The 16,541-nt window shown below is 40.7% G+C and overlaps 2 protein-coding genes across 4 annotated transcripts in view; one reads left to right on the top strand and one right to left on the bottom strand.

Moving 5' to 3' along the window:
- PolD1 (DNA polymerase delta 1, catalytic subunit) overlaps positions 1 to 16,541 on the bottom strand; it is a 362,759-nt gene that overhangs the window by 74,327 nt on the left and 271,891 nt on the right. For all 3 annotated transcript variants that reach the window (XM_076189251.1, XM_076189252.1, XM_076189253.1), the window contains 2 exons: positions 10,920 to 11,079; positions 1,446 to 1,547 (listed from right to left, as the gene is read on the bottom strand). In XM_076189251.1, the coding sequence (XP_076045366.1) occupies positions 1,446 to 1,547; positions 10,920 to 11,079 (262 nt within the window). The remainder of the gene's footprint in view (positions 1 to 1,445; positions 1,548 to 10,919; positions 11,080 to 16,541) is intronic.
- LOC143027746 (uncharacterized) overlaps positions 1 to 16,541 on the top strand; it is a 538,392-nt gene that overhangs the window by 341,072 nt on the left and 180,779 nt on the right. The gene's annotated exons all lie outside the window — the stretch shown is intronic.

The raw sequence follows: 16,541 nt of genomic DNA, 5'->3' as shown, positions 1-16,541 counted from the left end.
GGATGATGTGATGCATGAGGTGGAATGGGTGGGGGGATGGGGGGGCGAGGTAGTATGCGTGAGCAAAATTTGACACAGCCTGAAGGGATTTCTCCCCGTCTTCTCCTTTTCTGCATGGGGGGGACGGAGAGGGGGGGGGTTTGCCAATTTAATGAAGCAGCCTTGCTGTGGATGTGCTGTGTCTTGCGACACTGCTTCTGACCCAGGGCAGTGGACAAGGTGCAGGGATGACCCGTCATCCAGGAGGTGCGAAGATGAAAGGGAGGGTGGAGGGGTTGGAGTGTATTCAGGGATGGAATGGGTGGGAATGAATCTATGCCTTTTCCTTTTTGGCTACCTCCCTTGTAAGGGGGAAAAAGCATTGGTATATGTATGTATAAATGACATAGATGAAAGTGTGGAATGGTACATGAACTTCTTTGCAGATGAAGCAAAACTACTAGAGTAAGTACAGAGGAAGACAGTAAGTCACTACAAAAAGACCTGGATAAACTCTGGGAATGGAGTCAAAAGTGTGAAGTGAACTTCAACATCAAGAAATGTAGTATAATGGAATTTGGATAAAAGTAAAAATAGAATATCAGGTCAATATAAAATTGGTACAAAGGAAGTTAAAAATGTTAACTCGGAAAAGGACCTTGGAGTCTTCAGTAATGACATGGCACCAGACAAACATATCATTAAAATAGTTGGAGAAACCTTATATCTACTAAGATCGATGAAAGTGGCTTTGGACGACTTGGATGAGGAAATGGTAAAGAAAATATTAGTTACATTAATAAGACCAAGATTGGAGTATGCTGTGACACTATGGACACCCAGTATTAAAAAGAATATAGATAAATTAGAATTCAAAGAGCAATGACAAAGATGACAAAACTCTCCAAACTGACATATGAACAAAGATTGTCCAAACTCAAACTAGCAACCATGGAACAAAGAAGAGAAAGAGGAGATCTACTGACCATCTACAGAATTATGAAAGGGATGGAAGTCCTCAATAAAAGAAAAACAAGAGGACATGAAAAGAAACTTCAAAAGGATAGTTATAGAAGAGATCTGAAAAAGAATAGTTTCCCACACAGAGTGATGGATCTCTGGTATAAATTGGATGAGGAAACAGTGAGTGCAAAAGCTATACAATAATTTAAGAACAAACTTGATGCTGAAAGATACAAAGACGGGTCACTACAAGCATAGCTCTCTTCCCGTAAAATACAACTAGGTAAAACTAGATAAATACAAACATATACCAAGGGCTTTTTCCCCCTTACAAGAGAGTTAGCCAAAGTCAAAGGCATAAATCTACTCCCATACATTTCATCCCCACATACTCCATTCCCATTCACCCCCCTCCCTCTTTTCCTGGTACCTCCTGGATGATGGGTCATCCCTGCATCTTGCCCACTGCCCTGCAGTAAATAACAAGTTTCTTCTAAACAAACCTGTGAGATTTCAAGGCATGGCAGCTTGCCTACTTGAGCCCCAGTAAATCCATACACTGAGTTAGCAGAAATCTTCAGAGCTAGCTGACGACCATCAAGTACCTGTAAGACAGCAAAATTATACATACAAAAGGGCAATTCACTCTTATCTGAAGGGTAGCTATGTCATATTATACACCCAAAATTATATACATACATATACCAAGGCCTTTTCTACCTTACAAGGTAGGTAGCCAAAAAGGAAAAGGCATAAAATCATTCCCACCCATTCCATCCCTGAATACACTCCACACCCCTCCACCCTCCCTATTATCTTAACACCTCCTGGATGACGGGTCATCCCCGCACCTTGTCCACTGCCCTGGGTCAGAAGCAGTGTCACAAGACACAGCACATCCACAGTAAGGCTGCTTCATTAAATCTGCAACCCCCCCTCTCCGTCGCCCTATGCATAAAAGGAGAAGACGGGGAGAAATCCCTTCGGCCTGCGTCAAATTTTGCTCACACATATTATCTCGCACCCCCCCCATCCCCCCACCCATTCCACCTCATGCATCACAACATCATCCATAAACAACCATCCTCCATTCACCCCTGTCTTCTGTCCTCTCCTGTCCTTCCTCAACAGACTTTCCCCTCTCCCCTTCACCCCAACCATCCACCTCATCCTAGGACGTCCCCTCATGTTCACTCCCTCCACATCTGCCTTCCATACCTCTTTTACTTGTCTTTCTTCACTCATTCTTTCCATGTGTCCAAACCATTCTAATACTCTTTCATCAACTCTATCTCCCAACTCCATTTCCACCCCTGTTCTCCTCCTCACCTCCTCATTTCTCACTCTATCTAGCCTAGTAACCCCTATCATACTTCTCAGACACCTCATCTCAAACACATTCAAACTCCTTCTCTCTTCTTCTCTTATGTTCCATGTTTCTGCTAATACCAAGGCTTTTTCCCCCTTCCAAGGGAGGTAGCCAAAAAGGGAAAGGCATAAAAACACTCCCACCCATTTCATCCCTAAATACACTCCACACCCCTCACACCCTCCCTCTCATCTGAGCACCTCCTGGATGATGGGTCATCCCTGCACCCTGCCCACCGCCCTGGGTCAGCAGTGTCGCAAGACACAGCACATCCACAGCAAGGCCGCTTCATTTAATCGGCGACCCCCCTTGCATATAAGGAGAGGACGGGGAGAAATCCCTTCGGGCTGCGTCAAAATTTACTCACACATACTACCCCACCCCCCTGCCCATTCCTCCTCATGCAATCACAACATCATCCATATACAACCATTCTCCACTCACCTCTGTCTTCCGTCCTCTCCCTTCCTTCCTCAACAGACATTCCCCTCTTCCCCAAAGCCCCCTTCACCCCATCCATCCACCTCATCCTAGGATGTCCCCTCATGTTCACTTCCTCCACATCTGCCTTCCATACCTCTTCTACTAGTCTTTCTTCACTCATTCTTTCCATGTGTCCAAACCATCCAAATATTCTTTCATCAACCCTATCTCCCAAATCCTTTTTCACCCCTGTTCTCCTCCTCACCTCCTCATTTCTCACTCTATCCAGCCTAGTACCCCCCACCATACTTCTCAGACACCTCATCTCAAACACATTCAAACTCCTCTGTTCTTCTCTTATGTTCCACGTTTCTGCCCCATACAGTGCTGTTGGCACAATCACGCCTTCATACAGTCTCCTCTTCGCATCCATTCCCAAATGTCTATTCCTCATTACACTCTTTAATCCACCAAGGCATTTACTCGCTTCTCTCAATCTACATTCTACCTCCACCTTCACTCCACCTTTTCCTGCTACACTTGCACCCAAGTATCTAAAACTATCCACTTCCTCCAGTCGCTCTCCCTTAATGTTCACTTCCAGTCTACTGCCACTTTCACCCCTTGTACATCTCATCACCTTACTTTTACCCACATTTATCTTTAGCTTTCTTCTATCACATACTCTCCCAAACTCTGCCACCAGCTTCCTCAATCCCTCCTCTGACCCTGCCACAAGCGCAGTGTCGTCCGCAAACAACAGCTGGCTCACCTCCCACTTTTCTCCATTTTCTTTAACCATCTCCAATCCCTGACCCACTACCCTAGCATTCACCTCTCGCACCACCCCATCCATGTATAAGTTGAACACCCAGGGTGACATAATGCATCCTTGACGAAGTCCCACCTTTACTTCAAACCACTCACTCTCCATTTCTAATCCAGACACAAGTTCTACTACTCTCATAAAAACTCTTGACAGCTCCCAAAAGCTTTCCTCCTATCCCATAAATCTGCATAACCTCCCACAGTGCCTTTCTGTCTACCCTATCATAAGCCTTTTCCAGATCCATAAAAGCCCAAAAAACATCCTTCCCCTTTCCTATAGCTTTCTCACATATCTGTCTTACCAGAAAGATCTGATCTACACAACCTCTACCTGTCCTAAATCCACACTGTTCCTCACCAATTACTCCTGTTCCTCTCCTAATCCTCTCAATTAAGATCCTCCCATAAGCCTTCCCTACTACACTTAACAGGCTAATCCCTCTGAAACTACTACATTCACACTTGTCCCCTTTTCCCTTGTAAAGAGGAACTATACAGGCACTTCTCCAGTCCTCCGGTACTCTACCCTCTCTCCAGCAAACATTAAATAACCTCACCAACCAGTCCACCATCAATGAACCTCCCTTTTTCAGACATTCTGCATGGCATCCATCCAGACCAGGTGCCTTACCTGCTTTCATCATCTTTACAACTGCCTTCACCTCATCCTTCCTTATTTCTCCTCCATTCTCCTCATTCATCACTCTCATTTTCTTCGCATTTCCCACTGCAGCTATCTTTCCTTCCCTATCCTCCTTCACATTTAGCAACTCCCTAAAATATTCTGCCCATCTTCCCCTTACTGCCATCTCTTCCATTATCATCTCTCCATCTGTACCTTTTACCTTTTCTTCCCTACTTGATTCGCCTCCTCTTCCACTCTTAATTTCTTTCCAAAACATCTTTTTATTACTTTCAAAATTTTCTGTCATACTCCTACCCCATTTCACATCTGCTCTCCTCTTTGCCTCCTTTACCTTTTGCTTTACTTCTCTTTTCTTTTCTTTGTACGTCTCAAAGGGTACTGAATGGTGGGATGAGGAAACAAAGAAGGTTGTAGAAGAGAAGAAGCGAGCATTCACAGATTGGTTACAAAAGAGGACGGGGGAGTCATATGAGACGATGAAAAAAAAAAAAAAAAAAAAAAAAAAAATATATATATATATATATATATATATATATATATATATATATAAAATATATATATATATATATATATATATATATATATATATATAAAATATATATATATAATATATATATATATATAATATATATATATATAATATATATATATATATATATATACAGTAGCCGCGAAAAGTTTGGGCGCAAAATTATAGGTGCCCCAACTTTCCCCTAAACTCAAAACATGCGAAAAATACAACTTTCCACCTAAACTTTTTGCTATTTTTCAATGCTAGCGTTTGTACCCGTATTTAGCAGAGACAATACACACTATTTGGCAACTCTGTTTAGGTGCACACGATGTCACATGGAGTCAGTTTCTAAACATCTCTCACGGAGAGTAGTCTTTTTTTTGCGGTGGTCTCTGTTTTTGTGCCTTGATATCTCCGTAATGGGAAGTGGTAAAGAGCTGGAAAGAAACACAGTTGTTACAATCATAACCCTCTATAAGGAGGCTTATAAGTGTAAAGATATTGCTACTCGTGTGGGAATTGGAGTGCGTTAAGTGCAAAAGTGGACCAAGAAATTTCGAGATGAAGGAAGTGACATCATTCGTACTCCAAAGCATCGCTCTGGTCGGCCAAGGAAGATATCAAATCATACTTCTACGGTTCTAACTGCCACCTAATAATGTATTGTCTCGGCTAAATACGGGTACAAATGCTAGCATTGAAAAATAGCGAAAAGTTTGGGTGGAAAGTTGTATTTTTCGCATGTTTTGAGTTTAGGGGAAAGTTGGGGCGCCTATAATTTTGCGCCCAAACTTTTCGCGGCCACTGTATATATATATAAATTATAAAAAAAAAAAATAATAATAATAATAATAAAAATAATAAATAAATAAATGAATGAAAAAACACTTACAAACCTATACCAATAGCCTTTTACCCCTTACAAGGGAGGTAGCCAAAAGTCAAAAGCATAAATACAATCCCATTCATTTCATCCCCGCATACTACACTCCCATTCACCACCCTTCCCTCTTTTTCTTGGTTCCTCGTGGATGATGGGTCATCCCTGCATCTCACCCACTGCCCTGGGTCAGAGGCAATGTAGCGAGATACGGCACATCCATAGCAAGACTGCTTCATTAATCAGTGAACCCCCTGTCCCCTCATGCAGAAAAAGAGAAGGGAGAAATCCCTTTGCGGTGGATCAAATTATCATTCATACATACTCCCTCATCCCCTACCCACTCCCTTCCATGCATCACAGCATCATCCATACAAAACCATTCTCCACTTACTATCTCCTGGCTTCTCCCTTAATTCCTCAAAAGACATTCCCCTCTTTCCCAATGCCTCTTTTACCCCATCCATCTCATCTCATTCTTGATTACCTCCTAAAGTTCATTCCTTCCACACCAATTTTCTTCACTCACTCTTTCCATGTGTCTCTCTTCACTCATTCTTTCCATGTGTCCAAATCATCCCAATACTCTTTCATCAACCCTATCTCCCAACTCCCTTTCCATCCCTGCTCTCCTCCTCACCTCATTTCTCACTCTATCCAACCTATTAACCCCTACCATACTTCTCAGGTATTTCATCTCAAACACATTTAAACTCTTCCTCTCTTATATTCCATTTTTTATGCCCCTTAAAGTGCTGTCAGAACAATCACTCGATCTCCTCTTAGCATTCACTCCCAAATGTCTATGTGTCATTACACTTTCTAATCCTAAAAGGCATTTATTTGCTTCTCTCAATCTATATTCTACCTCTACCTCCACAACTCCCTTTCCTGCCACATTTACACCCAATTCCTACAGTCTCTCTCTCTCAATACTCATTTCCAATTTACTGCCATCCTCTCTCCTTGTACATCTAATCACCTTACTTTTACCCACAATTATCTTCAACTTTCTTCTTTCACACATCTTCCCAAACTCAGCCATTAACTTCCTTAATCCCTCATTTGATCCTGCTACAAGCACAGTGTCATCAGCAAACAGCAACTGGCTTATCTCCCACTTTTCTTCAAACATCTACAGTCCCCAGCCCATTACCCTAGCATTTACCTCTCACACCACCCTATCCATGTATAAATTGAACAGTCAGGGCAATGCAACACATCCCTGGCAAAGTCCTACCTTTTCCTAAACCACTCACTCTCTCTATTTCTAAGTCTAACACGGCTCTACTACTCTTGTAAAAACATTTGATTGCTCTTAACAGCTTTCCTCCTATCCCATATATCTGCAATACCTCCCACAGTGCCTTCCTTTCTACCCTGTCACAAGCCTTTTCCAAATCCATAAAGGCCCAAAAAACATTATTACCTTTTCCTAAATCTTTCTCACAAATTTGCCTTGCCACAAAAATCTGATCCATGCAATCCCTACCTGTCCTAAACCCACACTGTCCTGTCCTAATCCCCTCAATCAAAATCCTTCCATAAGCTTTCCCAACTACACTCGACAAACTGATCCCTCTGAAACTATTACACTCACACTTGTCTCCTTTTCTCTTGAAAATCAGAATTATACAGGCAGTCTACCATCACTGTACCTCCCAATTTTTGATACTCCGCATGTCACTCATCCAACCCAGGTGCCTTACTTGTTCTCATCACTTTAATAATAACAAATATTCTCATCTATCTTTTCCCCTATGAACCAGAGCCACACATCATTCATTCTGTGACAGAGGAAATCTTTATTCATAGAGAAATTATACTTAATCATACTGCGACTCTCCCTGTATTATGCTGTCCCCCAACTCTTAATACTGTCCTGTAACACTTCTCTGAATGCTCATTTCCTTGAGTTGTAAAAAGTGACAAAAACAGGATGGGGATAGGACTAGGCATCCTTCTCTATGTAGCCACAAAGGAGACATTCCTAAAAAAAACAAAGGCATACAAGGGTCTGGGAGTTTTCCAACCAGAACCCAAAGGTTTGGATCTTTTAATAGGCATGGTAGTGGTGCAAATGAAAGTAAAAGTTAAGAGATAGTATGTTCGTGAGATGGATGTGTTGGCATTGAGTGAAACTAAATTGAAGGGGAGGGGTGAGTTTGAGTTTGGAAGTGTAGTTGGGAGGGTGTCAGGAGTGAAGAGATGGGTAAACATGTGGTGGAGAGGAAGGAGGTTCCCTCAAGGTTAATGTAGATGAAAGTGAAACTGAGAAGGGAGATGTGGGTTTTTGTAAGTGCATATGGGCCTAGTAGTGAGAACAGTGTAGAGGAAAGTGAGGCTTTTTGGATAGATGTAAATGAGTGCATAGAGAGTTTAGGGAGAAATGTCAATGTAGTGGTATCGGGGGATCTTAATACTAGGGTAGGAAATGAACCAATAAATGGAGTGGTTGGGAAATGTGGAGTTCCAGAAAAAAATTGTGGTGGAGAGTTGATAGTGGACATGTGTCTTGAGAGATGATGATAGCAAATACAGTGTTTAGAAACAAAGACAAGCATAAGTACACATGGGAGAGGGTGGTGGAGGGAAAGGTGGTTGATAGGGCTTTAATGGACTACATAATGGTAACCAGGAGAATAATAGTAAGTTTTGAATGCATATGTTCTGTGGGGAGAGAATGTTGGAATATCAGATAATTTTTTGGTGGAAGGTAAGTTGAGAGTGGAGGATTGATGGAGAAATAGGAAGAGGACAGGAGGTAGGGAGGTGCTTAGAGTACAATGCAAAAATGAGAAAGAAAAGGTGAAGGAGTACAAGAAACTGAAAGAGGAGTGAGAGGGAGTGAAAGAGTAGAACTAGAAGTGGAAGAGGAATGGTGATGTTCCAAGGAGGGAGTCACAAGGTGTGCAAAGTCGGTGTGTGGAACAAGGAGGATGGGAGGAAATAGAAGGAAAGGTAGTGGGTGGTGGGATGATGAAGCAAAGTAAGTTGCACATAAATACATATAACAAAGGCTTTTCACTCTTACAAGGGAGGTAGCCAAAAAGTAGACAAAATCTACTCTCACCCGTTCTATTCCATTCCCACATACTCCACTCCCCCCCCCCCTCTTCTTACCTTGGCTCCTCCTGGATGAAGGATCATCTCTGCATTTTGCCCAATGCCCTGGGTCAGATGCAGTGTTGCAAAACAGAGAACATCCAGAGTAAGGCAAAGAAGGTTGTAGAAGAGAAAAAATTAGCATTCACAGATTGGTTACAAAATTCAACAAGAGAATCATATGAGAGGTACAAAGAGAAGAGAAATAAAGTATAGGATAAAGGAGGCAATGAAAAAAGCAGATGTGAAATGTAGTAAGAGTATGACAGAAAATATTGAAAGTAACAAAAACATGTTTTGGAAGGAAATTAAAGAGGAAGAGGAGGTGAGTCAAGTAGAGAAGAAAAGGTAAAAGGTGCAGATGGAGAGATGATAATGGAAGAGATGGAAGTAAGAGGAAGATGGGCAGAGTATTTTAGGGAGTTGTTAAATGTGGAGGATAGGGGGGGGAAAGGTAGTTGCAGTAGGAAGCCCTAAGAAAATGGAGGAAAAATAAGAAAAGATGAGGTGAAAGCAGTTACTAAAATGACGAGAGCAGGTAAGGCACCTGGGTTGCATGGGCGTTAAGCAGTGTGTCTAAAAAAAAAGGAAGCTACAGTGATGGTGAACTGTCTGGCAAGGTTGTTAAATGTTTGTCTAAAAGAGGGTAGAGTGCAGGAAGACTGCTTTTATAGTTCCACTTAACAAGGGAAAAAGAGTACAATTGTGCATGTAATAGTTTCAGAGGGATCAGTTTGTTGAGTGTAGTTGGGAGTGTTTTGATTGAGAGGATTAGGACAGGAATAGAGGGAGTAACTGATAAGGAACAGTGTGGTTTTGGACAAGTAGGGGTTGCATGGATTAAATTTTTGTGGTAAGGCAGATATGTGAGAAAGCAATAGGAAAAGATAAGGTTGTTTTTTTGGGCTTTTATGGATTTGGAAAAGGCTTATGACAGGGTAGACAGGAAGGCACTATGGGGTATTGCAGAAACATGGGATTGGATGAAGCTGTTGGAAGCATTCAAGAGTTTTTACGCGAGTAGTGGAACCTGTGTTGAATTAGAAATGGAGAGAATGAGTGGTATGAAGTAAAGTAGGACTTCATCTGAGATGCATTACGTTACCTTGGCTGTTCAGTTTATACAAGGATGGGGTTGTGCGAGAGGTAAATGCGAGAGTAATGAGTCGGGGATTGGAGATGGTTAAAGAGAATGGAGAAAAATGTGAAATATGCCAGTTGTTTGGTGATGCCATTAGGCATGTAGTTGGATCAAAGGATGAGATGAACATGGGGAGAACAGCAAATTGGAAGTATTAAGGGAGAGAGACTGGAGGATATGGATAGTTTTAAATACTTGGGTGTGAATGTGATGGGAATGGGAGGAGTGGAGAAGCAAGTAAATACCTTGGGGTATTAGAAAGTGTAATGAGAAATAGTCATTTGGGAATGGATGCTATGAGGAGATTGTATGAAGAAGTGATTGTACCAACAGCACTGTATGGGGCAGAAACATGGAACATAAGAGAGAGGAAGAGAGGAGTTTGAATGTGTTTGAGATAAAGCACCTGAGAAGTAAGGTAGGGGTTACTAGGTTGGATAGTGTGAGAAATGAGGTCAGGATGAGAGTGGGGGTGGAAAGGGAGCTGGGAGATAAGGTTGATGAAAGACTATTGGGATGGTTTGGACACATGGAAAGAATGAGTGAAGAAGGATTAGTAAAAGAGGTGTGGAAGACAGAGGTGGAAGGATAGAACATGAGGGGGTGACCTAGGATGAGATCTATTGATGGGGTTACAGGGTCATTGGGAAAGAGGGGAATGTCTGTTGAGGAATGAAAGGAGAAGACTGATGATATGGGTGAGTGAAGAATGGTTTTGTATGATGCTGTGATGCATGAAAGAGAATAGGTGATTGTGTGTGTGTAAATGATATTTTGACACAGCCTGAAGAAATTTCTCCCAGTCTTCTCTTTTTCTGCACGAGGGGACGGAGAGTGGAGGTCACCAATTAAATGAAATGGCCTTCCTGTGGATGGGCTGACCCAGGGCATTGGGAGAGATGCAGGGATGACCCATCATCTAGGAGGAGCCAAGATAAGAGGGAGGGAAGGGGTGTATGGGGGTAGCATATCTGGGAATGGAATGGGTGTGAGTATATCTTATACCTTTGTATTTTGGCTACCTCCCTTGTAAGGGGGAAAAGGCATTGGTATATGTATCAATTCCCTTACCTTCTTTCTAAGAGGATCAGTTTCTTTCTTCAGATCAGCTTTTGCCTTTTTTCTTGCACTAAGCAATGATTCTAAGATTTCTGGTAATAATCCTCTACGTTTGCTGGATTTAACAAAGAAGTTTCCAGATGGAGTTTTGATGTACTCGTCCGGTTCCAAGCTGTTGGAAGAATTAATGTTTTCAAGATCACAAAAGTAATCCCATAAAAAAATCTGATACTAGCTCCAAAGAAGTCTGTAAATGTCACCATAGCAGAGATTTATTAAAATATTGTCAACTTATCTTCACTACACACATGTGCCCTCAGCTACACAAAAAAATTCTTCTACAGCACATGAAATCATAAATAAACTAATGTGAATGTTACTAATAAAATTAAACCACACAAAATTTTTACTCCACAAAAACAACTTATGACAATGTCACTGTACACATACTTTCCTTATAAACTACTCAATACATCCTCAATGGTTTCAGCAACAGTAGTCCAAGCCAGAAAAGTACCAGTACCCATAGCCACAAGGCATATTTAACCATGATTGATGACTAGTAAGTGATCAATCAATCCGTTACCTCCAGGTCTCTCTTGCAGGAGACCTACAGCCTCCAAGGATCTGGCAACATCCTTCAGTCAGGGTCATAAATCACTTAGAAGAGATATTGTGTTGTTGTCTGTGTATTTCCAGTGTGGGGCATGGTAGTATTTACCTAATTGTTGTGTTATACAGGAAGGGCGACCTGTCTTTGTATCTTTCAGAATCAAGTTTTTTCTTAAAATCTTGAATAGTGTTTGCACACACTGTTTCCTTATCTAATTTATTCCAGGTATCCAGCACTATGTGGGAAGCTATTTTGTCCAAATTTCTTCTATCGTTATCCTTTTTGTGATTCTTTTCATGTCCTCTTGTTTTTCCATTGTCCCATTTTAATAAATCATCCCTATCTAGGATTTCCATTCCTTTCATGATTCTATAAATAGTCAGCAGATTTCTTTCTCTTCTTTGTTCCAGAATTGGTAGTTCCAATTTGGACAATCTTTGTTCATATGTTAATTTGGAGAGGGTAGGTGTCAACTTTGTCATTGCTCTTTGTATTCTTTATATTTTTTTAAGTACTGGGTGTCCATAGTGTTGCAGTGTGCTCCAGATTTGGTCTTATTAGTGTAACTACTATTTTTTTTAATAATTTCCTCATCCAAGTAGTCAAATGCCACTTTCATTGACCTTAATAGGTTGAAGTTTTCTCCGACTATTTTATAGATATATTTGTCTGGTGTCATGTTTTTGCTAATTACCATTCCAAGGTCTCTTTCCAAGTTCACTTTTTTGACTTCTTCACCAATTTTATTTCTTGATATTCTATTTTTACTTTTTCCAAACTCCATTATACTACAATTCTTGATACTGAAATTTATTTCCCACTTTTGAGTCCATTTCCAGATTTTGTCCAGGTCTAACTGTAATGATTCACAATCCTCCTTTGTTCTTACTTTCTTAAGTATTTTTGCATCATCTGCAAAGAAATTCATATAACACTCCACTCCATCATCCATGTCATTTTTATATATGATAAACATGATTGGAGCCAATATCGAACCTTGTGGGATACCACTTATCATTTCTTTCCAATTCGAGTATTTGTCTCTAATTACCACACTCATTTTTCTCCCAGTCAGGAAGTCTTCCATCCACTCCAATAGCTTTCCTTTGATGCCACCAATTGATTCTATTTTTCTTATTACTTTTTTGTGTGGTACTTTATCAAATGTTTTTTGTAGGTCTAGAAAGACACACTTCACCCATCCATCTCTTTCTCGTATTATTTTTTCTATTAGTCTCAAATAGAAGCAGATCAGGTTTGTTGTACATGATCTTCCTTGTCTAAATCCAAATTGATTTGGATTCAGTATATTTTTTCCTTCCAGATGTTTAACTCATCTACTTTTGATAACCTTTCACATATTTTTGCTATTGTGCTTGTTAGGGAAACTGGTCAATAGTTGGTTGGATTTTCCTTGTTCCCACCCTTATATATTCGTACAATATTTTCATTTTTCCAGTTCTGTGGTACCTTTCCTTCCTTGAGTGAGTATCTAATTATATTGTATATTTTGTATGTCAACTCCTATATGCATTCTTTCAATATTCAATTTGCAATTCCATCCAGACCATGCGATTTCTGACATCAAGGTTTTTTATTTGGTCTCTAATTTCCCTCTGTGTCACAGTTATTTCCCTTCATTGGGGGATCACTCTCTCTATTCCCTCACAGTTCTGTGAACTTTCAATTGTGAATACCGATTTGAAATGATTGTTCATAATTTCAGCCATTTCTACTTCTATATATTCATCTACTTTTTATAACTGTTTCACATGTTTTTGCTATTGTGCTTGTTAGGGAGACCAGTCTGTAGTTGGTTGGATTTTCCTTGTTCCCACCCTTATATATTGGTACAATATTTTCATTTTTCCAGTCCTGTGGTACCTTTCCTTCCTTAAGCGAGTACTTAATTATATTGTATATTTTGTCCATCAACTCCTCTATGCATTCTTTCAATATTCAATTTGCAATTCCATCCAGACTGTGCGATTTTCCGATATCAAGGTTTTTTATTTGGTCTCTGATTTCCCTGTGTCACAGTTATTTCCTTCATTGGGGGATCTCTCTATTCCCTCACAGTTCTGTGAACTTTCAATTGTGAATACCGATTTGAAATGATTGTTCATAATTTCAGCCCTTTCTACTTCTGTATATTCATCTACTTTTGATAACAGTATCACACATTTTTGCTATTGTGCTTGTTAGGGAGACCAGTCTGTAGTTGGTTGGATTTTCCTTGTTCACACCCTTATATATTGGTACAATATTTTCATTTTTCCAGTCCTGTGGTACCTTTCCTTCCTTAAGCGAGTACTTAATTATATTGTATATTTTGTCCATCAACTCCTCTATGCATTCTTTCAATATCCAATTTGCAATTCCATCAGGACCGTGTGATTTTCCAACATCAAGGGGGTTTATTTGGTCTCCGATTTCCCTGTCACAGTTATTTCCTTCATTGGGGGATCTCTCTCTCTTTCTATTCCCTCACAGTTCTGTGAACTTTCAATTGTGAATACAAATTTGAAATGACTGTTCATAATTGCATCCATTCCTATTTCTTCTGTATATTCATAATTTCACTGGCACACCTTTCCCTTTCTTGTTTATTTTTCAGTTTACCATTTACATACCTGTAAAATATTTTAGGTTGTTCCTTGCATTTTTCTATTATACCTCTTTTATTGTTTCTCTTTTCATCTCTGCAGAGGAACAGTGGGGATTTAGGACGGGTAGAGGTTGTGTAGATCAGATCTTTGTGTTAAGACAAATATGTGAGAAAGCTATAGGAAAGGGGAAGGATGTTTTTTTGGCTTTTATGGATCTGGAAAAGGCTTACGACAGGGTAGACAGAAAAGCACTGTGGGAGATTTTGCAGATATACGGGATAGGAGGAAAGCTTCTAGGAGCTGTCAAGAGTTTTTATGAGGGTAGTAGAGCTAGTGTCAGGATTAGAAATGGAGAGAGTGAGTGGTTCGAGGTAAAGGTGGGACTTCGTCAGGGATGTGTTATGTGGCCCTAGCTGTTCAACTTATACATGGATGGGGTAGTGCAAGAGGTAAATGCAAGGGTAGTGGGTCAGGGATTGGAGATGGTTAAAGAAAATGGAGAAAAGTGGGTGGTGAGCCAGCTGTTGTTTGGGGACGACACTGCGCTTGTGGCAGGATTGGAGGAGGGATTGAGGAAGTTGGTGATAGAGTTTGGGAGAGTGTGTGATAGAAGAAAGCTGAAGATAAATGTGGGTGAAAGTAAGGTGATGAGATGTACAAGGGGTGAAAGTGGCATTAGACTGGAAGTGAGCATTAACCCCTTCCATACGGTGCCGCATACTTAGGCGGCATGAGGAGCAAGTGGATACGCAAGGCTGCCATATCGGCGTCTTGATTATATTTATTGTAGTTGCCCCTGCGTTTTGACATTCTCTCTAAACTACCTTTAGTCACATTTTCTATGGTTATCAAAATTCACGGGTGAAAGAGAGAAAGATTGATACAAGCAGTGACTATAATTTATGATACGAGTATTATTACGACACGTCATACGGCTGCCAGCGGCTGCTGCCCGCGAGATTTAAGGCCCGTACTGAAGAGGTTAAGGGAGAGCGACTGGAGGAAGTGGATAGTTACAAAAAAGGATTAGAAAGGCGGAGCATGCCGACAGGAGACCTTTTGGTCCATATCTAAGTCGGATGTGGAAAAAAATCATCATAATAAAAAAAAAAAAAAAAACTATAATAATGTATGCAACAAACAAATTACATAAATAAATGTATAGGTATGGTTGAATAACAAACAAACAGGTAAACAGTTAATAATAATAAATTGACACATAACTAATAATAAATGAAAATCAAACAGACAAATGATAACAAAACAAAAACAAATAATATAAAATAAATAATCATCATTACAGCATCTTGCTTAGGTGTTTATCTAAACGAGTCTTAAAGCTTCGAACAGAACTACATTGCACTACCTGTGCAGGAAGTTTATTCCATTCATTAACTACACGGTTGGCAAAGTTGTTTCTAGATACTTGGGTGCAAATGTGGCAGGAAAAGGTTGAGTAAAGGTGGAGGTAGAATGTAGATTGAGAGAAGCGAGTAAATGCCTTGGTGGATTAAAAAGTGTAATGAGGAATAGACATTTGGGAATGGATGCTAAGAGGAGACTGTATGAAGGAGTGATTGTGCCAACAATACTGTATAGGGCAGAAACATGGAACATATGAGAGGAAGATAGAAGGAGTTTGAATGTGTTTGAGATGAGGTGTCTGAGAAGTATGATAGGGGTTACTAGGCTACATAGAGTGAGAAATGAGGAGGTGAGGAGGAGAACAGGGGTGGAAAGGGAGTTGTTGTTGTTGCTGTCGTTCCCTAGACTGTCCGAGCAGTCCCGTCTCCCCAAGGAATGCCACAGCCAAAACTGGGTTTTCCCACAAATCCTTTATAGAGTGTATGTTGTGTTGTTTGCGTGCATGATTGTGTATAATGCAGTCTTCCATTATGTGTTGTTGTTGTTGTTGTCGTTCCCTAGACTGTCTGTCCGAGCAGTCCCGTCTCCCCAAGGAAGGCCACAGCCGAAACTGGGTTTTCCCACAAATCCTTTATAGAGTGTATGTTGTGTTGTTTGCGTGCATGATTGTGTATAATGCAGTCTTCCATTATGTGTTGTATGGTATGGGGTGAAGTGTTACATCCTGGGCAGCTGTTCACAATGCGGTCGTCCAGCCTCTTCTGGTAGCTTAGAAGTGCTGGGTGGTGACCGCATCGCAGTCTGGCCAAGTGGACTCTGTCCTTACGTGGGAGAGAGGATTCAGAAGGGTGGATATCAGGGGGTCTGGCATGCAGCAGTGTGTTGTCTTTCAGTGTGTTAATGGAGCGGTGAGTGATATGATTATGAATATGTTTCTGGAGGCTGGTATTTGGTGGTTGTGGAGGAAGAGAAGAGAGTATCTGTGTGTAATAAAGGTCTTTGGGTGTAGTTTTAATGTTTCTTGGTGTGTGTGGGTGTTCTGCTATG

This window comes from Oratosquilla oratoria, chromosome 8, assembly GCF_046742065.1.
Source record: "Oratosquilla oratoria isolate Oo_2021 chromosome 8, ASM4674206v1, whole genome shotgun sequence".
Classification (NCBI taxonomy): domain Eukaryota; kingdom Metazoa; phylum Arthropoda; class Malacostraca; order Stomatopoda; family Squillidae; genus Oratosquilla; species Oratosquilla oratoria.
This window is presented reverse-complemented; position numbering and strand designations above follow the sequence as displayed.